General features: G+C 37.8%; 1 protein-coding gene across 7 annotated transcripts in view; it reads left to right on the plus strand.

Moving 5' to 3' along the window:
• Window positions 1-12162, plus strand: part of ATF6 (activating transcription factor 6) — a 200976-nt gene that overhangs the window by 80245 nt on the left and 108569 nt on the right. For all 7 annotated transcript variants that reach the window (XM_070608318.1, XM_070608322.1, XM_070608324.1 and 4 more), the window contains exons 11-13: window positions 2417-2548; window positions 6150-6263; window positions 7349-7448. In XM_070608318.1, coding sequence (XP_070464419.1) covers window positions 2417-2548; window positions 6150-6263; window positions 7349-7448 — 346 coding nt within the window. The remainder of the gene's footprint in view (window positions 1-2416; window positions 2549-6149; window positions 6264-7348; window positions 7449-12162) is intronic.

Genomic DNA, 12162 nt, shown 5'->3' on the forward strand with positions numbered 1-12162 from the left:
TTTGCCCTGTTCTTTTCAATGTTTTCATAACACCTCAGTTGAGGATGTTGATGGCATGCTGATCCTTGCTTGGAAGGAGAATTTCTTTTGCAAATTGGGATCCTAAAAGTTCTTGAATGGTATTTTAAAAGGAATTGATGTAAATTATTCAGCTGGACCAAAAAGCTCAATTATATAAATTCAGAATTGGAAGTGGGAGAGGAAGGGAAGGGAAACTAATAGTCCAAAATCAGTTTGTGAGAAAAGAGTTGGAATTTTAATTAAACTGGGCTCAATATAAATAGAGTACGATGCAACTATGATGTAGGCCAGAAAGGCCTACATGATATTAGGCCATTGGTGGAAGAATAATGTCTAGAACATGGGAAAGAATTGCCCTGTTCCATCCTGTAATGGTCACACCACCTGAGAAGTACTGTGGACACCACCTCTGAGAAGCATATTGACGGGGAAGTGACCAAAGATGCTTAAGGAACCTAAGACTGTGCTGTAAAGAGGAACATGTAGAAGAAACTATAGTCTTGAAAAGGAAGGCCTAGGGTAGGAGCTGGGGGATGTTAGATATCTTTGGACATTGGAAGAAGGCTTGCTAAGACTTGTTCTGAAGAGCTGTGGAGTCCAGAACTAGTACTAAAAGGTGGGCGTTATAAAGAAGCACATTTGTAGTTAAACGAAGAGGAAACTCTTTTAAATAGATAGGATGGTAGAGCTCCTCTAGTCGTAGGAGGGATTGAAGGAGCACTTCCACCAAGCAGGAATGTCATTATATGGATATTTCACTAATACAATGGATGAGTTGTAGGAGTTGAGATTCTGTATTGGGGTTGACTTGATTGAGATTCTCTGTAGGAATTGAATTAATTGAGATTCTGTAAACTGAGGCTAAGTTCTTAACTTTGATTTTGTTTACAGTGTACTTTCCTAAGTAGAATTTTTGGTACCATACTTGAAAGACTTAAAAAGTAAACACTTGTTAAAAAAAACTAAGTTTCAAAAAGAAAAAAGAAATAGGTCTCCGGTTATCACCACATTCTTCAATTTGCCTTCCCTACAAAACTGGTATTGTTTACAGCTTCTCTCATGTTTTCTTAAATACTCACCAAGCTGAGTTTTCCTGTTTCGGTTAGACATTCACTAAGCCTCTTACCTCATTTGCAGCGGGGTTTATACTGCTTGTGACCACTCTGGTAAACATTCTGTCTGAAAGATATAATTGTAACAAAATGTAGCCTCGGTTGTAGCAAAAATAAGTTTCATGCAAGGGCCATAATTTGGTGGTACACCTTTGAAGAGTTTGCAGTGTGCCAAAGTACCACAGCATACTGTGTGACAACCACTGGATGGCAGTGATTCTGGGGGTAAAGAATTGAGAAGAATGGCAAATACAATAAGAGACCAGAAGGAGATTCTATAGAGATGTACCTGCTTCCTGTTTCCCCCTAACACCAGTTTCCCCTCATTTGGAGGCAAACTACTATACCCCAATGAACTCCTTTTCTCTTAGAATCCCTGGGCCCTTAACTGTGACCCTCTTTGATCCAGCCTTACTTTCCTCCTCTCTCTAAATAGAATCTGGTATCGTTTCTTTTGTGTTACCCTAGGGAGATTCCCTTTGTGTTGAATTTCAAGAAGATTATGAGTAGTGTAAATTATGTGAGTGGTATTATGAAATGAAGCACATACACACAAACTGTTTTATTGATGAGCCAAATTTCTAAGCCCATGATTAATGAGTTATGTGTTAAAAACCTCTTGCATACAAATATACATATTTGTTTGCTCCAAATACTTATGCCCATCAAGAGGACGTATGTTGATGAATGAAAGTATTAGGGAGAGTGGGGATAAAGAAGTAAATAGGAAATTTTTACATGTAAATAAAAATGGAAATATTTTTTAAATAATTTTTTGTTAGCTTTGTTTGATAGCCTACCTTCTGGGATTGTGAAAGGCTAATGAATCTGGCTGTTGATAAAGAGAGTAATGCCCATATCATTTGAAGTATTCCCTCACTGAAAACAGTTTGCAGCATCCAGGAGGATTTCTTATTTCAGTTATTATCTGAATTTAATATTTGTTTATATGTATGTTGTACTTATTTCTACTTTGTGTACACACATGACATAATGATAGAGTTTTTAAAGCATATAGAATACTGACTTTGTTTAAACAGTTTATAAATAAGGTACTTTTATACTCACAAAAATTATTTTCAAAATTGTTTTTCACATGCACAGGATGTTAAGCTAGAGATTTGACCATATTAGTGTGCTGTTTTGACTTGCCTCTATGCCAAGCATTCTTGCTGTGTACATGGACCTACAAAGGAACTCTGGTTTGCTTCAAAGCTACGTGTAGCATGCACATGTGGGACATATTTTTATTTCAATTATTGTTTCACATTTTTAATTTTCAGCGTGTTGGAACAGGATTCCAGGAAAATGAATCCTAGTGTGAAACCTGCAAATCAAAGGAGGCATCTTCTAGGATTTTCTGCCAAGGAGGTGCAAGACACGTCAGATGGTATCATCCAGAAAAACAGCTACAGGTTAGATGGCATGTCTCTGTCTGTTAAATTTATTTAATGAAACTGAAACAGAGAATTGTATAGCATAACTTTACATCTAAACTGTTTATACACAGTTTTAATTCGTAGAGCAAACAAGTTACTGAGGCCATTAATAAATTTTACTGTTAAGACCAGATCTAAGAATAAATTTCCTTTGCGAAACTTTTTCCAGTTTTAGAATTCTTGTAAAGATATAACCTTAAAATCTAATATACATATTGAAACACATACAATATATACATATTATATTGTGTTAATGTCTTTAAAATCGTTATTTTATTTATCTGTAACGTGTTTACACATGTAATATATCTAATATTTGTTGCTGTGTCATCTGTGATGGATATGAAATCGTGGAATGATATGGCTGAACCTATTTGTAGTCATTAGATAAAAATCATTTATCCTTGTGATATTCATTGAGTCTCCCTCCCTTGTTACAATTTAATGCTGTCTTTGTACATTTCCATAGAGCTTGTCAATAGTAAAAGACATAATATTATGAAAATACAATTTCTGTATTCTGTTAGCTAGCAGAAGGTTATAGTAGACATTTTCAGAGCTGTATATTTTTTGATAAACAATTCCCTCTGTTGTTTGGAATTTTTATTGAGCCAAATGGAGCTAGGTCCTTGATAACAAGGCAGAGGGAAGTCACAACGTGGCAGCCATGGCACAGGAATTCTCGTTAACTCTAGCTCCTTAGCACAGTCCTTTGCTTTAGTGACTTATTTGCTGAAATTTTTTCTCTTGATATAGAATGGTTTGCAAGCAGCCTAGACCTCTGACCATCTCAGGGTTAGTGTGGGTCTAATTGTCTCCAGATTGCATTTGGCTTTTCTTTCCCTTTCAGCTCCACCCAGTCCCTTTCCTGGTTTCTCTCCTATCAGATGTTTTTTTTCCCCAAAGAATATTTTTGGCTGACAAAACAAAGCCACTCAGCACAGATGTGCAGAAATCATTACTAGAGTTTATCATATGGAAATAAAATTATAAATCAGAAATGTACTTTCAAAAGCAGTTTTGGACTTTTCTGGTGGACTACAGCATTTGTAGTTTTGTAAATATGCAGACCTGATTTTTAAAAATATGCCTATGTGACAGGACTTTGTTCTTGATGTTTTTAGTGTGGCAAACAGCCTCTTAGAAGCATTCAGAATTTACCAAGTACGAGACAGAGTTCTGGTTCTTCTCCCTCGACACTTCATTGTAGGCCGATGTCCTTTTGTGTGTGCAGCTATTACCGCTGTATCACCATCTTTGTTTTATTCCAAACAACTTAATCCTCACAGGCAGAAGAAAGAGATTCAAGAATGTTCCTGGTGCAAGTTGTAGGGAATAATGATCTACATCTCCTCTGCTATTGCTTCTTTTGTCTTGTGTGTGGCATACATAGAAGTGCCTGACTTTTACTTTCATTTTCCACTGTACCAAAATTATTTTTATCAAGGGTGGCAGTGATTTCACTGTTGCCAAATTCAATGAAAACTTCTGTCTTCATCTTACTTGATCTTTCTGCAGCATTTAGCTGTGTGGATCACTCCTTCCTTGAAACACTCTCCTTTTGTATTGCTGCATTTCTTAGTTTCCTGCTTTTTCACAGTCTGCTCTTCACAATATTCTTTGCTGGCTTCTTCTCTATCCAAATCTCAGGGTTTGAAACTGTGAATTTTTATTTTTCTTTCTGCCTAAGTGACTCATCCATCATTTAGCACACAGTCTCTGTCTCTATATCCTGATGACTCTCAAATTTGTGTTCCCGGTCCAGACTTCTCTCTAAGTCTCCACACTCATATATCCAGTAATTTCCCTGACATCTCACATTTCAGACTTAACACATGCATAGTGGAACTCTAGGTCCCTCTCCGTGTTCCACCTCCATCCACTTCTCTTCAGCAGTCTTCCTCATTTCTGTTGCTTAAACCAGAAATCCTGATTCCTCCCTTTCAACAAGTCCTGTTGATATTCTTTCCAGAAATTGTCTTGAATTGGCCACTTCTCTCCATCTTCACTGCTACCATCTTAGTCCATATTGTCTTCAGGTCTTGTCTGGATTACTACAACTCTCTCTTAGCTGGTCTTCCAGCTTCCCCTGTTGTGTTCATTGGATCCATTTTTGTTACAATGGCAAGGTGTAAATGTAAATTGAAATTTGTCACTTTTCTACTTAACACCCTTTTGTGGCTTCTCATTACTTTTAGTAATTCCTTATCATAATCTGGTCTCTGTCTTTCCAACCTTATCTTGTTCCTCCCTCACTTGCTCACAACTCTTCAGATGGTGAGTGGTCTTCTTTAGGTTCCTTAAACCCACCTTTTTTCCACCTGCCTCTGTCCAGAACACTCTTCCCCCAGTCTCTAAAAGGCTAGTTTTTTCCTCATCCTTTAGGCCTTGACATAAATACCATCTCCTTCTGAGACCATTTGATCTAAAGTAGATACTGACGTTAGTTTTCTTTTTCAACCATTTGTTTCTTTTGTAGCTCTAGCCACAGTTTGGATCTGTTTTATGTGTTTGTTTTCTTGTCTTTGGTCCATCTTCCCCCATTAAGGTCTTTGAGGATCGAGACTTTATTTCTCTTGTTCCCTCTTGGATTCCTAGCACCAGGCACACTGCCTGGTTCATAGTTGGTATTCAGTAAATATTTGTTGAATGAATTAATGAAAAGTGTGAATCTAGCCATGTCCGATTTTATGTGTTTATATTTTTCCTTTTGGGGTTTTAGTCTGTTTAGTTTTCTCAACCCAGAGCATTGTATGTAAAGAAATTCAAGACAGATTTAAGATTTCTTAGTGAGAAGGGTTAAAATAGCAGACCGAAGAGAATAAATAGCAATAATGTCCCCAGCTCAAATTCTAATTTTCAACTCAGGTTTTGCTCCCTATGTAATACCCTGGATATGAATTCATATGATATAGATCAGTGTGATGGTTAGGAAAGCATATTTTTTTAGGCTAATGGAGTAACTGGTTAATGTCACCCTGGTGTTTGACTAGTGATTCAAATTCCTCCATGATGCTAAAATTTATATTCAGCTTTTCAGCACTTTCACTTTTATCCTATCAAGGATTTTATGCTTCCCCTCTCCCCACCACATACAGTATTTTAAGGAGACTATTCAGTTTTGTTATCACTGAATTGTGAATGACTACAAAACTTTAGCCCTGGTCACATAATACTGTCTTTCCTATCAATCAGTGGGTCTTCCCCGCCGTTTTCCCCATTACTGTGTCATCTCCTGTGTTCCAGCAGCACTGTGTATATCTTGAGCTCATTGAAGACATTAACCATGTGTTATCATTGAATCCCTAGTTTCCGGTACATAATAATTATACAATAAACGGTGGCTGGATAAATATGAATTATTCTGATAAGCTCTGTAGAAAATCAGAAAATGACATTTGTGCTGTTATGGTCTATACTTCCCTCCTTTTCTATTACATTTGCTTCTATCTTGCAGTACGTCTATTTACTATATTTTTATTTCCGTGGAAAGTTAATACTAGTGATGATTTTCTTATAGCAAACTTCTTAAGCATTTAAGATGCAAAGAGACAGTTTTTATGCATGTTTATTTCAGATATGATCATTCCGTTTCAAATGACAAAGCCCTGATGGTGCTAACTGAAGAACCACTACTCTATATTCCTCCACCTCCTTGTCAGCCCCTGATTAACACCACAGAATCTCTCAGGTGAGTGTTGTAGATTGTTGCAGCTATATCTGAGTGGTTTTCTGTGTTTAGTTTTGCAACCTAGAAAAGTATTTGTTCAGATTAACTAAGTGTCTAAGAGAATCTCTGAATTATTTGTTGGATAACCATAGGCATACAGTGGTTGTCCATTTTCCCCACCAACCTGCTAGAGGTGATGAAGGGTTTAATGTGATGGTATTGGGGTTGCATACTTAAGTATGTCTTATTTGAAAACTAGAGAGTGATATTAATATAAAAATCCAGGGTAATTGTTAGACCTGCACATGGTAACATTTATAGCAGAAGGTACTTTTTTCTTCAAATTAGGAAGATAATAATTTGAAGATATGTGATTCTGGAGACACTTCCCCATTAGTGCACCTTTTCTTGTCTACTTTCCCCTTGAATTTTTTCCTCTGATTTTGGATCCTATCTTCGAACCTCAAAAACTGCTTCAGTTTTTTTGTGATAAGTAGTAATCAACTATAAATAAACATAGTCACACCTGCTTCACAAACTGCTCTAAAAAGTAAGCAAAATAAGGGGAAGTTATATTTGAACTAGGCCTTTTTTATTTCCGGCATTGGAAAATTGGAAAATTTGGATTACAGTGCACTGAGATTTTTTCTTCCCCCTAAGCAGTTGAGTTCATTCTTTTCCTTCTCCCGAAAGACCGTGATTTTCAAGGGCTTTACTGCATGCACTGGTTGTTAGGAGTCCTGTGGCTTGTTAAGTGCTCTCCATGCTCTCCAGCGTTTCCGTGTACATAGCCCAAAAGCAGACACAGGAAATACTTTTTTGTGGAGAAACCTTTGCATCCAATATTTATATTTGGCAGGTATTTAGCTATGGTTTTCCTTGAATTTTGAACTCATGAGTGAGGAGGCTACCATCTAAAAATTCATGTCTTATTAAAAACAACTTAACATTAAGTGTCTTAGCTTTTTCAAATCAAAAAGCAACATTGAGTCATCAGGCACTTGGAATGCTCTTTGGAACCTATAAATATAATTAAATTCATTTCTAATCAAGGGATGAGACATTTATTTCTATGAAATATGTTAATTAATTAAGCTCTTCTGTAGGTTAAATCATGAACTTCGAGGGTGGGTTCATAGACATGAAGTGGAAAGGACCAAGTCGAGAAGAATGACGAACAATCAACAGAAAACCCGTATTCTTCAGGTTTGTTTCTCCTTCTCTTCAAACAGTTGGCATAATTGTTGGGTGGCTTCCCCCAGCTGAGGTGCTCTCTTCCCTGGAATAGCTGGGAAGCTTGAACTCCAGCCGTCTCCCAGTGGCTCCTGCTGCATCTGCTGCAGCTGTCACTGCCACTGAAGCCCTCCTCCTAGGTTTTACGGCACTGGTTTAGGTTTTATAGCACTAGTATTTCCTGCTCAGGCATGGTGCTGTTTCCTGCTTTCTCCCTCATATTTGCTTTCAAGCCAGGGGTTTCTGTGCATGGACATCTGTATCAAATGTTTTTGGTGCAAATGGTATAATAAATGATACTGTTTATCTCTTCTGTTCTTAGAGCTTTTCAAAAAGAGGGTGTTAAAACATAGGACAACTTGGAAGTAAAGACTCTCCATGGAGGGCATTTTTAACTTAGACATGTAGCACTACAGGTTAAGGACAGTTCGCTTTTTTTTTTTTGAGGAAGATTAGCCCTGAGCTAACTGCTGCCAATCCTCCTCTTTTTGCTGAGGAATATTGGCCCTCCATGCCCATCTTCCTCTACTTTATATGTGGGATGCCTACCACAGCATGGCTTTTGCCAAGCGGTGCCATGTCTGCACCCAGGATCTGAACCAGTGAACCCGAGGCCCCCGAAGTGGAACATGCAAACTTAACCACTGTGCCACCGGGCCGGCCCCACGGTAGTTCTTATTTAGAACCTGTTTAATTGGGCTTCCATCTTAATGTTCTTTGCCACAAAGCACCATTTATAGTCATTCCATCATTCATCAAATATTTATTACTACTTCTGAAGCACTTAGACTAGCAACTGGCACGTTGCAAGCTCCCAACAAACATTACCTGTGGTAGTAATAATGAGCCAGGTACAGTTTCAGACCCTGGGAATAAGTAGTGAGTATGATAAAATTCCTGCCTTCATGGAACTTACATTCTAGTGGGAGAGATAATAATAAATAAGTAAATAAATATACTCAAAATAAGAGAGAAGTTCTCTAAAGAAAAAGCAAGGTTGGAGGTTAGAGTTTGAGTTGAGAGGTGAGTGGCTATATTAGGTAGGCTGCTCTAGGGATATTCCACTTGAATAAGGTATTGTCAAGGTAGTTATTGCTAGCTGTTTAACAAACAGCCTCAAATTCTCAGCAGCTTAATAGAATACAGATTTGTTTCTCACCCACACGAAGTCTGATATAGCTCTCTAGGATGGCTTTCCTCCCAGGAGTGACTAAGGAATCCAGGTTCTTTCTACTTGTGGCCACAATAACTTGAGATTCTTTGCTTCTAGGCTTGGGTGTTGGGGAAGAGAAAGCTTGGAAGAAAATGCAAAATGTTTTGGGTATCAGGCCTGAACTTTAGCCAATGTTCAGTTGGCTAAAACTCTGTCACTTTTCCAAGTCTCCTTTGCAGTGGGTTAGGCAAATCTAGTTTTCCTGTGTGCTCAGGAGGAAGAAAAGGGTTTGACGACAACGTTGCTTTTCCATAGGCAGAAAATGAAGGAGTAAATAATGCAAAGATCTAGGAGAATGTTTAGAGAAAGAGCTACCAGACAAAGGGAACCGCAAATAGAAAGACCCTCAGGAGGGAACAATTTGCATATTTGAGGAACATCAAGAGGTTGAGTAAGGCTGGACTGCAGTGACTAAGGGGAGAGTAGTAGAAGATGACATCAGAGAGGCAGTAGAGGCTAAATCTTAGCAAACCTCATAGGCTCTCGTGAGAACTTTGGATTTTATCATAGGTATGAGAGGATAGCATTGAGATGTTTGAGTAGGGGAGTGACTCGGTCTGATTTCTATTTTTAAAAGATCTCTCTAACTCCTACACAGGGTAGACCATGGCGGGGAACATGAGTCTAAGTAAAGAGACCTGTTAAGAAGCCATTTCAGTAGTCTAGATGAGAGATCATTGCAGTCCATACTAGCGTGGTAGATGTGACGGTGGAGGAAAGTACTTGAATGCCAAATATACTTTAAAAGTAGAGCGAATGGAAATTGCTGATGTAAAATAAAAAAGAATGATAATTCCTATGCCTTACCTGCTGGATGAATGATGATGCCATTTGTGGAGATTGAGACTGGGGAAAGAGGAGTTGGAGGCAGGAATCAAGAGTTTTAGAGGGGTTAAGTTTGATATGACTCTTAGACATTCAAGTAGAGAAGTCAAGTATCCAGAGGTCACATATCCAGGCCTGGAGTTTAGGGAGATGTTGAGACTGGAAGTTTATTTGAGATCACATCACCTAGGGAGAAAGTAAAAAGGAAAGAAAAGAGGTGAGGAGCTGAGACCTGGGCCAACTCCACCTTAGAGGCTGAAAGAGAAGAAAGAATCCAGCACTTAAGAAGGAAGAAGAGTGGTTAGGAGAGTGGCTTGAGTAGGATAGGAGAAAATGTAGGATAGTAGTGTCCCAAAACCCAAGTGAAGAAAGTTTTTTAAGAAGGGGATGTGAACAACTGTTACAGAGGCTGAGAGATATTGATTAAGATGAAGATGAGAAATTGCCACTGGATTTGATTATTAAAATTTGTTAGTGACCTTGACAAAAGTCATTCATTGGAGTGGTGATGACGAAAGTATGTGGATTCGGGAAGTAATAATAAATGAGGAAGTAGAGAAAATTATTTTGGGATGATTCCCCATTAATGGGAACAGAGAAATGGAATAGCTATAAGAATCAAGTAAGAGGTTTTATTTTTAGATGGGATATATTTCACCAGGTTTATGTGTTTATATGCTAATGGAACCACCTTTAGCTATTTGATTATTTGGAGACTAACTGGAAGCAGTATGTGATATGTTTAGAAGTACATTAAAAGGATATTGAGAAACGTGGACTTTTAACCATTATGGAACTGTTTTCATTCCATAAATAATGAGGGTTAGTCTAGATGAGCTCAAGCTCTGACATTCTGAGATTTCATGATTATCCCGTATGTGCCTATGTGGGCCTCTCCAACACCTTTTCTTCACATATTATGGCACCTTGATTGGTTGTTAGTACTTCTGTTGGCTATAGGCAGTCATTACCAATGTCGCAGGTACCTCAGAGTCTCAAAGCTTCTTACTGGCATTAGAGTACAATCTGGTACTGTAAAAACCCACGTCTGCCAAAGCCTACATATTGGCTGCCACCATGGTCAGAGGAAAAATGGACTCTATTTTCCTTCTGCTTTCCAAATCTGGTGCAAGTGTATCTTATTGGCAGAACCTAAATTATATCCCAAAACCTAGTGGCAAAAAAGTTTGGGTAATATAGTTTTCAGGCTTCCATTCCTTGCTATACAGGGGAAGAGCAGGAAGAGGGAAGAAATGGATAACTGGCAGTAGATTATTCCACACAGCTGGTATAATGGGCATTATGAAAAATTAGGTTAAAATTCTTGGCCTAAATGAGTTTTTTTGCCTTATCTTTTGATACAATTTTTCATGTTATTCTTTCCTGTTCATTACATAAATGAATAGAGAGTTTACTGTGTAAGGGGCACTTGGTACCCCTTTAAGGAATTTTAATGCAAGGAAAATAACTTTATTGTAATTTCGTAGCCTTTTAACATTTGGAAGAGATTTGTAGTTTAATCTAAAGTCTTATCTCTTTCTCTTCTATCTTGGGTGCATTTCTTTCCATAGGAAGCTTAGATAGTGGTCAGAAATCTGAGACTCTTAGCTATTTCAGAAAAAGGAATGACAGGGATGAATTTGTATTTATCAAGGGTAAAAGAAGTTTCTTTTCAGTCAGAGGAAGGATCAGTCAGAGGAAGAAGGATCATTCTGCTTATGCTGTTGTCAATACCAAAGCATATAAAGAATTCCTCTGGTTCTCTTTCTCGGTGCAGAGAGCCTGGAGCTGCCCTGCTTCGTCTTGTTTCCTCCTTTCAACCTTCCTTTTTCTCACAGTCACCTCCTTCAGATGCTAAAAGGACTCAATCATCTAATAAGATATTCTGTAATTTTGATGAATTGACATTTCTTTGAAATTTCTGCCATCTCTAAGCATTATTGTCTCCTTGATTTGGTTTGTCCCATTTCATAGTTCAACCCTCTTCCTAGACTGAGTTATTAGAAAAGGTAAAGGGGCAAATTAGTGAAAATAGCTTTCAAAATGAAGGCAAAATAAAGACATTTTTTAGACAGACAAAAACTGAGATAATTTATTGCTCCAAGATCTGCACTGTGAGAAATACTAAAAGAAGTTTTTTAGACTAAGGGAAATGATATCAGATAGAACCCTAGATTAGCAGGAAGGAAAGCACCAGAATGGGTAAATGTCTGGGTAAAAATAAATGCCCCATAAATGCCCCCCCCCCCCTTTTAGTATCTTTATTTCACTATTTTACTTTACAGAACTAAGGGGAAAATAGACAAATCTACAACATACTTGGAATTTTAACATCGTTCTCATTTCTGTATAAATGTCTGCCTCACATTTTTGCTGATTATGACCTTTTGCTAAATCCACATAGCTAAGAATGCCGAAGCTCATGGCCAATTTTTCAGAGATTCCTTTGCTAATTGATGTAAATCTTAGGTAAATGGCCCTATTTGCCTAATGTCTCTGTAACTCAGTTTTCCTTAAAGCCTACCCACTCATTTCTGAGTCTAGGGAAAGAAGTCTGGCTTCTTTCAGACTTCTGTGTTAATTTTATATGTGCCAAAGTAGCAAAATCATTTAAAATTCATTAGGTATTTAGTCTGTTCATTTTAAATC

The sequence above is a fragment of the Equus przewalskii genome, unplaced genomic scaffold (assembly GCF_037783145.1).
Source record: "Equus przewalskii isolate Varuska unplaced genomic scaffold, EquPr2 ChrUn-6, whole genome shotgun sequence".
Lineage (NCBI taxonomy): Eukaryota > Metazoa > Chordata > Mammalia > Perissodactyla > Equidae > Equus > Equus przewalskii.